The sequence below is a fragment of the Opisthorchis viverrini genome (genome assembly GCF_000715545.1).
Source record: "Opisthorchis viverrini unplaced genomic scaffold opera_v5_5, whole genome shotgun sequence".
NCBI lineage: Eukaryota > Metazoa > Platyhelminthes > Trematoda > Opisthorchiida > Opisthorchiidae > Opisthorchis > Opisthorchis viverrini.
In genome coordinates this window covers 4,944,039-4,959,379 of record NW_008751661.1, presented here as the reverse complement: position 1 = coordinate 4,959,379, position 15,341 = coordinate 4,944,039, and the positions used below count along the sequence as shown (strand labels likewise).

The 15,341-nt window shown below is 40.6% G+C and overlaps 1 protein-coding gene across 1 annotated transcript in view; it reads right to left on the bottom strand.

Annotated features, from left to right (window-relative positions):
- T265_00578 (hypothetical protein) overlaps window positions 1–15,341 on the bottom strand; it is a gene marked incomplete at both ends in the record, with an annotated part of 61,573 nt that overhangs the window by 23,495 nt on the left and 22,737 nt on the right. Inside the window, 3 exons of the mRNA XM_009164382.1 lie at window positions 872–1,463; window positions 5,447–5,606; window positions 15,158–15,305. Of these exons, the coding sequence (XP_009162646.1) occupies window positions 872–1,463; window positions 5,447–5,606; window positions 15,158–15,305 (900 nt within the window). The remainder of the gene's footprint in view (window positions 1–871; window positions 1,464–5,446; window positions 5,607–15,157; window positions 15,306–15,341) is intronic.

Genomic DNA, 15,341 nt, shown 5'->3' with positions numbered 1-15,341 from the left:
TCACACCACGGTAAGGTCCAGTCTCTTCGTGGCGGCAGCATGAACTAAATTTAACGCAAACATTTATGGCTAGCATGATAGGAGAGAAGCAGCGAAGGATGTGTGTAACGTCTTCATATGATTCAGTTCTGGTGCGAGACTTCTAGTGGAGAAAATGTCTGATGTGAGGAAAAGATTGTAGATCAAACTTTATTCAGCTAGTCCTGTAGTTTCTTAAGGCATCTTACACGAAAGCATTACATATACCATTTTCATTACGAAACCACTAAGCGTTCTGTTTAACCAAATCCGGTTACACCAATTGGAAAATATATCCAAAGAAACTTTTTCTCATTTCCGTCACTTGCTTTGTCAGGGTTCACTCCAATGGCCCAAAGTGTTTAGACATCATGGATCCCAAGCCGTCATCAGAGAGGTATGATCGTGCATACGTGTATCCTTTACCGAGTACTACGTACCATTAGAAAGCATCATCGATTCTTTGACTAACGTATATATATGTATATATATATACCTACATATATATATATATATAAAGTTGAACCGAAATATTTTCAATATCTTGCCAGATCAGTTTCAAGAAGTTTTTTGTGACTTTACTGTAGTGACAGTCTCAATAGAAGACCATTATCAAGCTGAACGGGAAGGATATTATGGTAGACGATTCCCTAAGACACTCTAGCGGCTGTCAGTACGTTCCAGCCGCGCAATTTGTAACAGCTATTCAACAAATTCTAGGATCTTATTTCTTGCTGCGGCTAGTTATTAACAAATAATCGCCGTACATAATTCCGGAGGAATTACAAATATATCCAGGAGAATCTAAGGCTTAGTGAGGTTATTATTACTTTACATATGTATAGTTTCTTACCGTAGTAGGATAGGTCAAACTTATTGGGATCGCATTTGAAGAATTGTCTCGCAGATTCGGCTAAGTCCAGTGCCTGATTGATCAGCTGTTTTCCTTGCTGTTGAACTTTTTCCGGTAGGTTCTGTGGGACCTGATTACTGAGAACAACATTTGTATCGCCCGTAAAGTTGTTCACTGTGAGAAACGCACGGTTTTTCGACAATTCGTCGTTTGTAGCGCGATGCACCTGTGATGGATCTCGTTGTATAGATGAGGTGAATTCTTGCGTATCCTGAAAACTTGATGGAGAGGGTGGTTCACCGTGAATGATGGAACTATCGGACCAGTCAACATCAGGTTCGTTGAAGAAGTTACGTTCTTCCTCAGAAGACTGTAAAGATTTTGGCTGGAACTGGTGCAGGCGATGCATTTGTGCCCAGTCCTGTGCAGATCTCTGGCCACGAACCAAAATAGATGGGTCCAGTGAGGCGAGTCGAAGACGTGTAGGACCTTCATGACGATGCATCAGTAGAGCAAAACTGATCACTGAATAGCTCATCAGACATATTATGGCTGTCCAGAGTAGTATGCCGAAGACGACACAAATTATTGACTGTGGGTTGGAGGAAACATGGTTTTGTTAAGAACAGTTTAGAAAAATGTTGGAGTGAAAAGTGCGATCAAATAATTTCCGAAAGATATGTCTAACCAACACTTCGTTTGAATAATCCATCCTAAATTTCAACTTTCAATTTACAAATGGTACCTGGAAGGTGCCTTCCACCAGATAATAAGCGCCAACCAAAATATGATGCAATATATACGGGTGAACAAATATTCTTCGGACAAAATCCCTGAACAAAAACCATTCCCCTGAAAAGGCGAAAGGTGCCTTTTCATTGTGGGCCTCTTTTCAACGAAATCATGGTTCGAATTACGATATTTAGTGAATAATAGATGAGCTATATGAGTAATAACTGCCAATAACGTCTTCTTTATATATCCGAATGGTCCCCACTCTCTGCAGCGGTTACTTTACTGACATTTCTAGTGTAAATGATATCTCTCAAAATACTGACAGGATTACTAGTGCAAACGTGTAAATCTCCATTGGCCGCTCATTGAAATTCTAAAATTTGGATAGGCGTTTGTGGAGTATCAGCGAACGAAGATCCGTGAGGTTCTATGTTGAAGTGACGCAAGTGCCTTATAGCCATTGATCTCCAGTGGAAGGTTTAATATAAGAATAGAACTCTACCCATGAATCTCGCGACTAATGCTACCGTCCAGTTGTCTGAGCGAGCATATTATTATTTCTAAAGCCAATGCCGCAGTCAGTTCATGATATGCTAATATTGCCCACTTAGTTTGTCCAATGCAGATGACATGCATATTGAAAAACAGCCGACTCTTGATCATCATTTAGTTCGATTACAATCACTGCAGTGCACACCAGCCCCATACATTCAACCGAACACGGCGGAATGTTTTTTGCGAATCAGTATATACGCTTCTTTATGTGACACTAATTAAAATATTGATAGAAGCTGTCTGACGGGCAATTACCTGGTTCGCTCTCCATTACATGCACCTCGTCGTGCATATTCTTACCAGATAAATTAGTTGCAGGTCAAGCTAAATTCGAGCATTGATGGGCAGTATCTCTCAGAACGTTTCTGAAACCATTCCAACGCATGTGAATATTGCGGAGCAGCAATTGCCCTGAGACAACTAATTTGACCGTACTTCATTGAACCAGTTTGTGAACTAGTTTTTGGTGGGCGTCCATGAAGATAACTCAAAATTGCCTGGGAAGAATATTTTCAAAAATTCAGCTAAGCGAGTAGTGAAATTTGTGACAGAGAACGGATAAATAGTGTGAGCCTGGGAGTGTCTCGAGTGAAATTGTCTGGGGCCATAACTGAACTGTTTTTTCATTGTAAATTCAAAAAACACATTTTACGATAAGTAACATTCCGATTTCAGATGAACAGCAGGTTTCTTGTCAATTATTGCCTCGTTTCCTCGTGACTGGCGGCTTGATCTTATGCACCTGATAAATTACCCTGCTGCTATGATTGTACTCATACGGTTGGTAGTTTACTTCTACTAAGCAACCTAATATTGCTATCAAGGTCAACACATGATCGAAGGCTACCTTTATCGGACCGGTAGAATAGTGATGCAGGAGTCAAAGGTACGGTTATCCTGAATAGTTCATTCAAGCGCGTATGAGTTTCATGAGAGCTCATAACCAGTACAGCTGCTAAATCGGGAACAATCGCAAACTTATTTGAGAATCTGATTTCTGATGCAAAATGTGTAGAGGTAGAAAAAAGTAATAGAGCTGAAATTCAGGTAGCACTGTTGTCGCCTGTTCTGGCCTTACTATTTAGTCGATGATAAACCCAAGACATTTTCTTCTGAACTTTTGCTGTTTCTTTGCTCATATACTCAAAGCAGTTTTTATCCACTTTTACGTCAAATCCCCTTTTATTGCACACCCGAGATCACTTCTCGTTTGAGTACGAAAGAACAGAATTAATCCCACAGTTTGTCTTCATGTTATTATTCACATACGTGAAGCAAAGGGAAGAGAGAAATGTTGTCTGAAACCACTCTGGAGGTGATAATGGCGGAGCGAGTAGCGCGATAAAAGGACACGGAGAAATTTCGGGTGCACAAATAACGACAGGGCACAAACTTTTCGCGCAGTCAAGACAGTTCAGGCAGATGGTCATTATCCTGGGATTTAAACCTATGGGTTGAAAAAAAATCTGAGAAGCAGAAAGCAAACATCCCAAGTGCTTAGCACTGTGTGGGAAAAGAATAGAAGAAAGGTTTCGTAGGATAGAACTCTGTGTGAGTGACTATGATTAAAGAGGCATTTTGAGCAGTAGAAAGATTTTTCAGTGGGAAGCAGAACTGATAATTTACAAAAACATATTCCAGGTCAGTGGTGGTTAAATACTCCAGTCACCTTTGTGAGGAAGGCGATTTAGTGTCAGGATTTGAAAAATGCGTCGAAAACTCCACGTAAATCCATATCCACATCATTTACTCCAAATTCACTACGAATGACTGACCGGTGGTAAAGATTAGCTCTAGATAGAAAATCTAGAAAGCACAGTCGCCTGATCAACGTTTTCTCTTGTTTAATACTACATCGGGAATTGAGTGTGTTCTCCATGTTAAGGATCGCAAACATGGATAGATGCGTTTCGAAGCACGGAATAAATGTATGACTTTTACCTGAGCAAGCACTCTTCAGAGCCTGATTCCTAGGACATCGAAATGCAATATTTGCAACTTCTTTTTCATTCAGCAAATTAATTCCACCGAAAATTCAGTAAGTAAGGAATAGATGCTTCTTTCTTGTTAGCAATCATTAGTGGTGCTTGGTTCATCAACCCAGAGAAAATACAATTTGCCTCTGTGCTTTAGATGGGTTAGTTCATTGGGTAAAAGGTGACTCATTGACTCATTGTGTCTTTACAAAACTCTGTGCGTCTGGACTGCGAGATTCCAATGCTCGTTCAACGTATGGCACGCGTGCTTCCATCTGGGAATGTATGCCGGTCCAAGGACGGGTCGGTAAAACGACGTTACGACCTGAATGCTATTTGTTTCACAAAACGCCTTCATCTCACGAAAGATAATGGCGAAGTGATCTGGAGGGTCAGTATATTGCACCGAGCAGTTTCACATATATCACCAGCCTTTACTGAATTCACTCCTTACTCAAGGTTCACTGTTGTACCTTCATATCTCAATAAAATACTACTGATTTTCTATTGTCTGTCTGACAGCTTATATGATATGAAATATACCTCTAGTAATGTGAACGTTTTCAGTTTCAAGCATTCATACAGATCCTCGAAGAATCATCGAGGCAGTAACCCTATCAGAAAGTTTCCTCCACGGATAGAATGCTTCATTGTATTGTGATAACAAAACCTGATATAGCGACGAGTTAACTTCATAATACTCATAAACCACTTCAGGCGAATGATTACATTCCCTTAGCATACGGATGATATGCAAATTTGAGAGTTAGGGTAAGTTGCTCAAAAGTATGTAAGGTTAACTGGAATCTCGATTCTTTCCATCAAAGACGAATGCCCTTGTCCATTTCCAGCAAGAAAAATATATCATAAAGAGGAGATTTTTCGGCTCCCTCCTGGAGATAAGATTAAGTGGTTTTACTAAAATCTTCTGGTAGGACATTCCAGGAAGATGTAATCTTTCCAGAAAGGCCCAAGTGATAAGGTAACTGCAAGTGTGTCGAGTATGAGCATTCATGTTCCAACGATAAACAAAAGCATGAAGGATAAAACTGAATCCCGCACTCTCTAACAAATTGCCTTATTTAAACAACTCACGACGCAACAGTTTATCGTAAAGAATGTTGCACATTTTTAGGGGAAATTCTGGAATCCTAAAAGAAATTTACTGCCGCGTAAAATATCTATCTCCAGCCACTTTCCTTCCAGTGCCAACCAAAAGTTGATTTTGATGTACTTTCCAAAAGGAAAACAGTAATATTCAGATGCTTATGTGAGTCGCTTATTCGAGTTGCAGAAGGGAGCAACTTACCAGCATGTTACAGCATCGACCACAAATTGACTTTCTTGTGCTTTCGAAACACTGCTTCGCATTTCTCCCAGAGGAGATGGCGCATACAAAGTAAGCCAATGCTGCAAATAAGCCCGTGGCTCCCATCAAACCGTAAACGACATATTCAAGACATGGGAATCTAGGGAGAGGCAGAAACAAACAACTATATTTAGAAAGGAAAAACAATTTAGTTTGACAGACGATGAACTTTATTGATTCGGCAGCCGAGCCAAGCGTCTTCTGAGGCACTGATTTCAGAGTTGCTGGCTGTCATGCGTGGGACGAACATAAGGGAGCATAATTTATCCATAGCTTATTTAACAGAATATCGCTCGTAAGGTTAATCAACATTCCTAGGCAGTCCACTACCTGCCACACTTTACGAAAGGCTCGTAATGCAGATGCAGTCGTCCAGTCTTCATCTGACTACCAACTACAAAACCCGGCTGCATTATCTGAGGTATCCTGTGAACAAATGATTCCGTCTTGTTTCTATCACCACCATCCAAATTTACAAATGGATGCTTATCAGTACACCGTGCGCCTTGTTGGGTGCCACTCAGCTCTGACCGCGATGAACAGAAGGCCTGTCACTGTACGCGACATAATGAACAATATTTGTATACAGACACAGGGAGCACTGGAGTTTTACCAGGACCGACAATCTGAACCACTACTGTTTAGACGTTAGTAGGGATAATCGCCTGCCCAACCAGACCGTATACGTATGAAAAACCGTCAATATAAATCGAGGTGTGTGAGATTTACTGGGAAGGTTCCGTAGGAGTTATTGTTTCAAGCATTACAACAATCTTGCCAATGCTTCAATTCCCCGGAAGTCTAAAAAAACAGAATTCCCAGGTCACGTGTCTTCGTCCTCTGTGTTTTGTATCAACCTTAGTTTTTGAGATCGATGGATACTTATTACTTCAGAAAGCAAAATGTTTTATTGGACTGTTGAAAATATAGAATCCGGTTAAATGCTACCTAGTCGGTAATGAAACAACAGAAAGGCCGGTTAGAGGTTATAGTACAAAAATCGGAACGTTGGGTTCACAAAATCACCGTGATTACAAGAACACTTGAGCCAACTTACGAACGACTAGTCGTTGAAAAAACTATTTAGCCAGAGTATCCTTTGGCGATGTGCTACTCGAAGAAATGGCGAGAATACTAGACAGGTCTGAGCTAAATGACTAGACTTGTTCTGTATCGCGGACTTCCCTGTAGGTCCATCGTGTCTTAACGAACAAACGATCCTAATATCTCTATCCCGGAGTCCGTCATTTAAACTAGGGTGTCGCTATTAATCACTTCACAGTATTTGGGTACATTTCATGCATCGGTAAGAGGAAACAGCTAATGGTTCCATCAATCAGCGGGTCGCATGAAATGACAGACCTCAAATTCTCAATGAAGAGAACCATTTAAATAGTACGTCCGTGACAAAAAGGCAACGAATTCTCAAGTAGGGTTGACTAAAGTGCCTCAGGTAACAAGTTTACTTGCTCATAGTTACAAAATAAAGTGGTAGATGGCAGTGTCGTATACTAAACCCGAAATTTATGTTACAAACCGTGCATAGCAAAGTGGGAGATATCATCAATAAGCCAGTGAAGTTTTCCGGTAGTGACAACTTAACTGGTCAAGTTGTTGTTTGGAGAGCATATGATCTTTAAATGCTGCATATTGCTGATGTCTCTAGTGGGTCGCTGGCCCGTTTTTTATCTTTAGCACTGGTTTGTGATACTTCGTCACCGTTCAAGAGATATTATCACAGTTTGTTTGCGATGTAAGAAAACAATACTGAAAACAGGATGGTACCATTTGAAGCCACTTGGCTTCCCAAGTCAAATTATGTTATTTTTATCATCACAGTGGGTACCAAACTACAGGGCACCCTTGAAGTGTGAAATCAAAACACTAAGGAAATAGACATCTGCAAACTGCCTAAACTCTGCCTGGTGGCAAAAATGGGGGTTTGGGTAGAAAATTTAAACAGCGTAAGCCAGGCATTGATAGAATCCCCAGGTTCAGGATTTACCGGCGGTATTTTAAAGCAAAAAACGAAAAACATATTACTTCTAGAAGCCAGTAGGAAACGCTTGAGTCTGGGTTGAGGACACCTTTAGCGTTACACACAGGCGCAAATTTAACCGAACAAACAAGATTCTGAGCACTAAGTTCAAAAACATCTGGTTCGTGGTGAAAGCAGAGGGAAAAAAGATAATTCAAAAGGGTAAACGAATGAACGATCACAACTGGAAGTCTGCGGAAAAAGCAATACGTGTGAACAAAATTCTCCAACTACCACGTTATCTATCTCAGTTGCCACAAACAGAAGTGCACTTGAAAAGTATTCGACCGCAATGAAACTCAAAACACTGATGAGTAACCTAAGTTGGACACAGAAAACTATTCCAAATGGATTTTTAGAGTATCTTACTTCCAAAGAGGTTTTATCTTGAGATAACTCAGGAAACAGAATTCGACCACCTTGATCACACACTGTGGAAGTAGAAGAATTGCCTTTCAGTGTATTTCGAAGCTGATTGCTTTTTGAAGATACGAGATATGTATGATACATAAACCTAATGTCCTCTATAGACAGAAGTACTTTACCCAACAAGGAAAATTGTGTCCTGCGTACTGAGGCACCAGTAGACAGAAGGGTGTACCAATATTCCTGGTGATTGTTAGCAAAAATTTTGCAACCAAACGGACCATAATGAAAAATAAGCGATAGTCTCAGACCATACAAAAACTCCGGCGACCAGGCCTGCATTCACCTCGGCGGCTTGCTTATGTTATTTATGTTTCTTGCGTGAATACTACTTGAACCTTTCTACTTGGTTGAGAAAATTGGATGCGGAAAACGCAGAAAAAACGTCTGTGCGATTTGTGACCTTTATCATTACGTACATTCAAATCTAACCACCGTGCATATTAATCCCAAATTATCTTTGGGAAAAGGCTAACTGATTAGCAGGACAGGAAATGAGGATTACTTCGAAGTGAGTTGTAGATCAGCAGACCAACACATAGTAGCAAATGCACTTTTCTCACCAATTGTGCGCACCTGTGGGATTTGCGAAATTTGTCTTTGTCCGTCTCATTTGAATACCGCTCCAAATCTGGCAGGAATATTCAAGTTGCTAGGGATCAGGAGTTACAGCATTGTGATCAAACTATGCTTTTATTGGGATTCGTCGGAGATGAGCTTCTTTGTTTGTCCTGGGTGCTGAGATCAGGATACCTGATATCCTAGGCGAACGCAGTACCACTAGTCAAAAGACGGGGGCTGGATCTTTCTTAATTATCATATCCGACCAGGAGAAAGTCACGAAAGACTTGCTTGTCTACCACAACTTCCCGGTAACTGACATATGCCGATGCACGCTAAATGTTCAAATAAGAGTGACGTATATACATTATAATCTCTAAATAAATCACCCCACAAGGTAGGTGGAATGACCGATGTTCCCGAAGCAGATCCAGCATCAGCGGAAACTGAACCAAGCAGTGATGCTGTTTCATTGTTCGCGAAGTCTACTTATTGGTGAGTTGACTGCGTTCTAATGGGAGTCCCAAATGAATCCCATCTAAATTTCTTATCTATAATATTCTTCAGTTGCACGTGCTGCACAGCTTCACCTTATGTCTCAGGCGGTGTGTTATCCAAGAAATCGCAGTATGTTTTTCTATGAAACAATGCTCACGAGGTCGATGAAGTCCATATGACAGCCTGTGACCGGTTTTGCTCTTCTTGGGACTTATCATGTCGCCGCAATATTAGAGTTTCCATCAACCTGTTCTTCTTGAACCCCAGAAAAAAATAACAGATCAGAGATTTAGCTAAATTCAGCTGTCTCCTGTTAGAAGCCATGACCGGTTTGCTCTTCTTGGGACTTATCATGTCGCCGCAATATTAGAGTTTCCATCAACCTGTTCTTCTTGAACCCCAGAAAAAAATAACAGATCAGAGATTTAGCTAAATTCAGCTGTCTCCTGTTAGAAGCCAAATGGTGTGGAAATGAATGCACAATGCATTTAACTTGGGTTCAAGCTGAACAAAAAATTACCGGAAACCGAGCTACTGGGCTTGAAGTGGGACCGGTCGTGTCCTGACAAACAGTTTTAGCCAAACTTATCAGCAGTATATGCTATCCGGGAAATGTTTACTACTGTTCAGTCGATTAGCTGACCATGTCACTATAAAACCAGACAGCTAATGGGTGATTTAAAAAAGGTTTGCGCAATGTAAGGTAGGAATAGCCAGCCATTTTAACAGAAAGCATCAGTGTGCTGTATGCTGTGATGAAATGATTGTGATATTTTCAAATTAATTTTCTCACCCCGTCGGTTAGTAGCAAATGAATGTATGGTGGACGCAGTCACTTGTACTGAGGGTCTTTTTATCTCCAAAACCGATGGGAAAATACTACCTTTTTGTTTTAAAACGCGGCCAGTACAAAATTGAAAATAAACAGCACGGAAATCGCGAATTTGGCGACACAAGTTCGTTCGCAGTGACATCCACATGTTCATATGTTTACCTAGGATATTGCCTTAAGCTATGTTAACCACGTCTAGTTTGCGTACGTCCTGTAACACACCAAAAAACTGTGAGTCATTGAGTGTTTCAAAGTTCCTTGGTTTGGTGTGCTATTCGCAAAGCAAGTAGATGACATTTACAAAGAATGGGATATCTACAATGTTTGGCTTCCAGGCTTTCTAAACCTAAGAGAACAGAATGTCCAAACCGTCGGATTTAAACATAAGTGTTTGTCCAGAGGCAAAAAATCACAACCCGAATTTATGCTCTATGCATCTGGCAAGACAATGGGCACAGTAAAATAGGTAGTGTACGGCCTATGGGGTAGGCTGATTCATAGAGATTACTATCAGTAGTTGACGTGTCCATCCTTAGTGTAGCCGTTAGGCTTGAAGTTTGGCATTTTGCCACAACCGACGGGTGACTAATCCCGTTGACAAAACAGCCACGCATCAGCTAAACACACCTTTACCTACACTGCACGATAAATGTGTTGCTGCAACCAGGAGACCAAATGGCACATGAAGCCACCAAATGTCCTCTTAAAGGATTCACTGCAGCTATTGATCGCTGATAGTTTTGGGCCGTTGTGATTGTGATGTCGAACTAGGTACTGTCAAGGTAGACTAAGAAGAGTTTTGCGTTTGGTGAAGTTTAAGGAGCGAAAAGTGCCAACGAGTTTGAAACGGGTCGTTCCCGGCTTTGGTTCCGGTGTTCTTACTTCAAGGCCCTGATATTGGGGCGCTCAGTCATTTATAACCAGCCTGATCATTTATGCTAACAGAAAATGTTGCTGTATTTGGTATGACCTGATATGATAACCATGAAACCAATCAACTTACACTTATGTTAAGAAATTGGTAAATTCTTTCATTTTTATTGCTTTACAGCCGCGATTACAAACCTTTGGATACAGAAATCTCTTAGAGGTGACGGAATAAGAATGGTCAACTGGGGAAGGTTATGCCTAAGTAGACAGTAAACACACCAACGACGGCTTCCAAAAAGACAAATATGGATGGGTTTTCTTTTGATAGCAGTGAGGCCTTCCTGAATAACTGGTCTTTTCTTGTGTTTCAATGCCCTAATTTGGTGTAAAAGAACAAATGTTTTCTGATTTCGTGCTTTCAGTCCATAGTCCGTCCTTGAGCATCCATATATTCGTCTGCTTTAGCAATACCACAGACGGGGGACGAATTTTGAAGGTCATGCTTAGCAGAAATCTGTCATACATGATCATATGCATTGAGCAAGTCATCATACATCTTTGCATCAGAATGTGTGCTACAGACTCTTACTCGGTGAAATATCGCTTGTACATGGCTAGTTTAGTGCCGCTTACTTTATTCAGAGGGGCTGGGATTTAAATGGATCCTGAAAATGTTAGAGTTCAGAATTAGGAGGTCAGCATGGCATCAAGGAATTATTCAGTGTATAACTAGAGAAGTCCTGAAGAACACTGAACTGCACAATCAGCTGGTCAGCTGCCACCAAAAACTTCATGGCGTATTGTTTTCCGTGACAGGAATTTTCATCCGAAATCCCAAACCAAAAGCATTTCTCTGGTGCGAAATAATGAAGTATGCACCGGACGGAACAGTCATCCAGATTCAGTGGCAGTGACCGGAAACCACTTTCAGACATAAATATAATCCGAAAAATTTGTGCCTAAATCCGTTTGCAATCGGGGGATAGTCTTAAAAATTGAAACTGAAATAGAGCGAAACGCATTCATGACACATCACCAAAAAGTAGAAAGAGTTAGGCACTTTGGAAATGTAAGTAGATCACAGAGGACATTCCCACAATACTGAAGTCCTTCCAAGTGTTCTGAATTATGGCACCCACCAGCTTTTCTGTACACAGACCGAGACCAATTAAGGTTAGTTGACTCTTCTTATTTGGTTTAAATGCACACTAGTTTAGGTGATTAAGTATCTCTAGACGTATTGCAGGTGGTCGCTGCGTAATCAGCAAACTTTCATTAGCCTCTAAATTGTAAGCAGTGACACTAAAAAACGGTTAAGTTACGGAAAATCGCAGCAAACGGTTAACTACGTAATATATTATATGAACGGCTGACATCCTCATCAGAGTAGATAAAATAACGCAGTAGTTAATGATATGTCATTCGCGTTTCAAAGCAGAAATACAAATTTTGAGTATCCTCAAACGGCTCATATCGGAACCTAATAGAACAATCAACTAAGTAAGGCTTTTGCTGCAATAAACCATTCTACAAAATTACTGCCCGTTTTTTATTTCTCGGTCGATTTTTTATTTGTTTACATAAACCAGCTAGAAAGTGTTGGTATGACATATGCGTCTTCGCTGAAAGAGTAGTAGCTAGACCTTTGTTGTGAAAAGTTTAAAATAGCGATACTCAAGGGGTTTATGTGTATTATCGCTCCAAAACTGCTCTAATCAAAGTGACAACAAAGGTGAGCTTGGTAATGTAGACCAAAATAATTATGCCGTAAGTGCGTACGGACAGTGATACATTTGTTTACTTGTATCAGAATAAACGAATGGATTATTAAGTACAGGAAATAATGTAAAACAAATGAAGTCAAAGCTTATTCTATTCGGAAATTTCTTCAGTTCTCATACAAACTACTCACAGATGGATCGGTGCATGCGTTCCCTAAAAATATACTGCATCCACGCTCCGATATCTTATAAAGTTCTGTTTTTTTTAGCTCTTGCGTATCTCATTCAAACTGGAAATCCCAGTTAAACGGATAACCAGCATGTTTAGCCTCAGCACAACTAGTGTGGGCTTGATATGACCCACCTTTACTTCCCCAGAACACGAGAGAGTAGACGAAACATACACTAGATAAGGAATGACCTAAAAGCCTGTTTTTGTCATATAGGTTCAACGAAACTCTCAGAACCGTCCATTCCCCTGCAACGAAAGTCCGGGTCAGCAATGCAAGATTCCCACGAGTTTTATCCAAATATTTTGTGAGGCCATACAGTATGCCTGTTTTCTACACCTTACTGTACTATATTATATTATACCAAACTGTACTAGGCTGTACCGTACGTATTGTACCTACACTATTACGCCACCAATGTTAGCACGTTTTAGCACGTCTGTTGCGTTAATACCACAATGTGATCTGCTACCAAAACTCAAGCTCAGTGTAGTCAACTGCTCGTAACACTCTATAACCAAACGGCTTGGGTCATTGCTAGCGCCGTTCAGGAGAGAAGATTCCTACCTAGTCTAGAAAATGTGGTTATTATCGTCATATAACCGGAATGACCAGCACTTCCGGTCACATTGTTTACGAGTATGCTGCTTAGAGCATCCACTGAATGTACTTGACACAGTTGAACATATGAAGTATCAATATCTCTTCGCAAACCTCATGTTCAGCCAAATTTACGGATAAAAATGTTGTAACAGTGAAGTCTTCACTTGATTCTTTTGTCACAGTTTTCTTCCTCAGAAACCTTGAGACCCGTTTAGTTATAGTTTTATCACCACTGCTACTGAAATGCACTTATGTAGACGACTTTTTGATTCCGAAAGTTGAAATAAAGATAAATCCTACTAACAGAGCCCAGTACGCCTATTGTTTACAGTGCTTGTTAGTGCTTCGAATTAAGTTAATCAAAAACTACTGAAAACTCCATGACGTCACACGATCGAACGTCACACCGCTCCTATTGGAGCTCATCACGTAGGCGCAGTTCCAGAGTTTCTGTCGTCCTTATATCCTAATTGAACCCAGTTTGCACGAAATTAGACAAATACATTCATTTGCACACCAACATGTTTTTAGTGGGAGGCCCAATTTAATCCCAGCTGAATTTCGTGTTTTTGAAATGATATTTTAATGCCCATGCATAAAGTGCAACCGACTACATCGAAGTTTCCCACAGTTGGAGGGTTGTTATATTGTGTGAATTCAATGAAGATACAGGGTTCTGTTGAAGAGTTTACACACGAAACCTTCACTTTACTACTTGCGATTTTCAGGGCTAAAGGTTGGGTCTGTGTGTTTGCTACGATAGTCTAGAAATGAGCAAACCTAAATCAGTACTACTATGTGTTACTGTGTATATTCGTCTACCAAAGTCTCCAGCATCCGTAGCAAATAACTATATCATCTGTTGTCCCAGATCACTAACGTCATTAAATTTGATTTTCTTGTTAAACTTTGCTTCTGAGCCCTTTATCTGAAAGTATCAGTCCTGATCACTGTCGCTGAGTCATCATTTCAAAGCAGGAAACGAACACATTTGCCTATGTGGTGCGATTATCTAAGATGGTTAACCTTTGATTTCTGTTGACTTTCGTACTTGAACATAGACGTGGGAAAATTCCTTGGAACAAACCAGTGGCCATTTCCGAACATCACTGCCTACAGCGAACGAAATATGATGACAATGGGCCAAGCGTATATGGAGATTACTTGTTTTAACGCACTCAATTAGACAAACTTGGTTTTGGATCTAAAGGATCCGAGTTCAGATATTTTGCATTCTGTTTGTTGTCGGAAATGGAGTGCTTTTGAACAAGCCAAGAGCGTTGGTTTCATGACTGCTGTTAAACTGCCTTTGTGAACCGTCTAATTTGGCTTCCACCATAAAACACGCGTTGGATCAAAGTTAGCGTCACATTTATAAACTCTCAGTAGTTTTTCTTATACTGTTCTCAGCGCCATTTTGTGACCTTGATCCCACATTAGATTTGAGCCCATCAAAAATGAGTCAGTGAAATTCGTGCTCGCCTAGTATTTCATTTTCCAGAGTTCTGGTCTTGTCTACGCCTACAGCCAGACAAAACCTGATAAAACTACGAGTTTAGCTGTATCACGGAAGCATGGACGGTACCGTATTCTGCCTGAGCGTGGATTAACTACAGTGTGATTATACAGAAGTAACTGAAGTTTACTGCGTGTAGATACCAACAAAAAGTTCGCATGTTCGAATTTCCCAACAGATTTATCAGGTGCACACTGCAGATGGCTGTTAACGCGGTTGAAACAGCTGTCGTGTACTGTCCAGGTTTTCAGCATATGACGACCATACAGAATAGAACCACAACTGAAATCTGAATTACTCGTTAAGGTTAGCAAAAGACTGAAAATTACTGGCTTCTAAGTAAACACAGAACTTACAAATGTGGTGCACTCAGCATATCATCGAGAAATCGCCGTGCGAAGATCGTTGCACCACCGAACGCTCCTCCGCCTATGAGGACTGCTATGAATCCAAGTAGCGATGCAATCGGGGAACTCCGGAGACATCGTATACAGGAGTTTTCTCCTGAAAATTTGAAGATGACGGTGGATTAATTCTAGA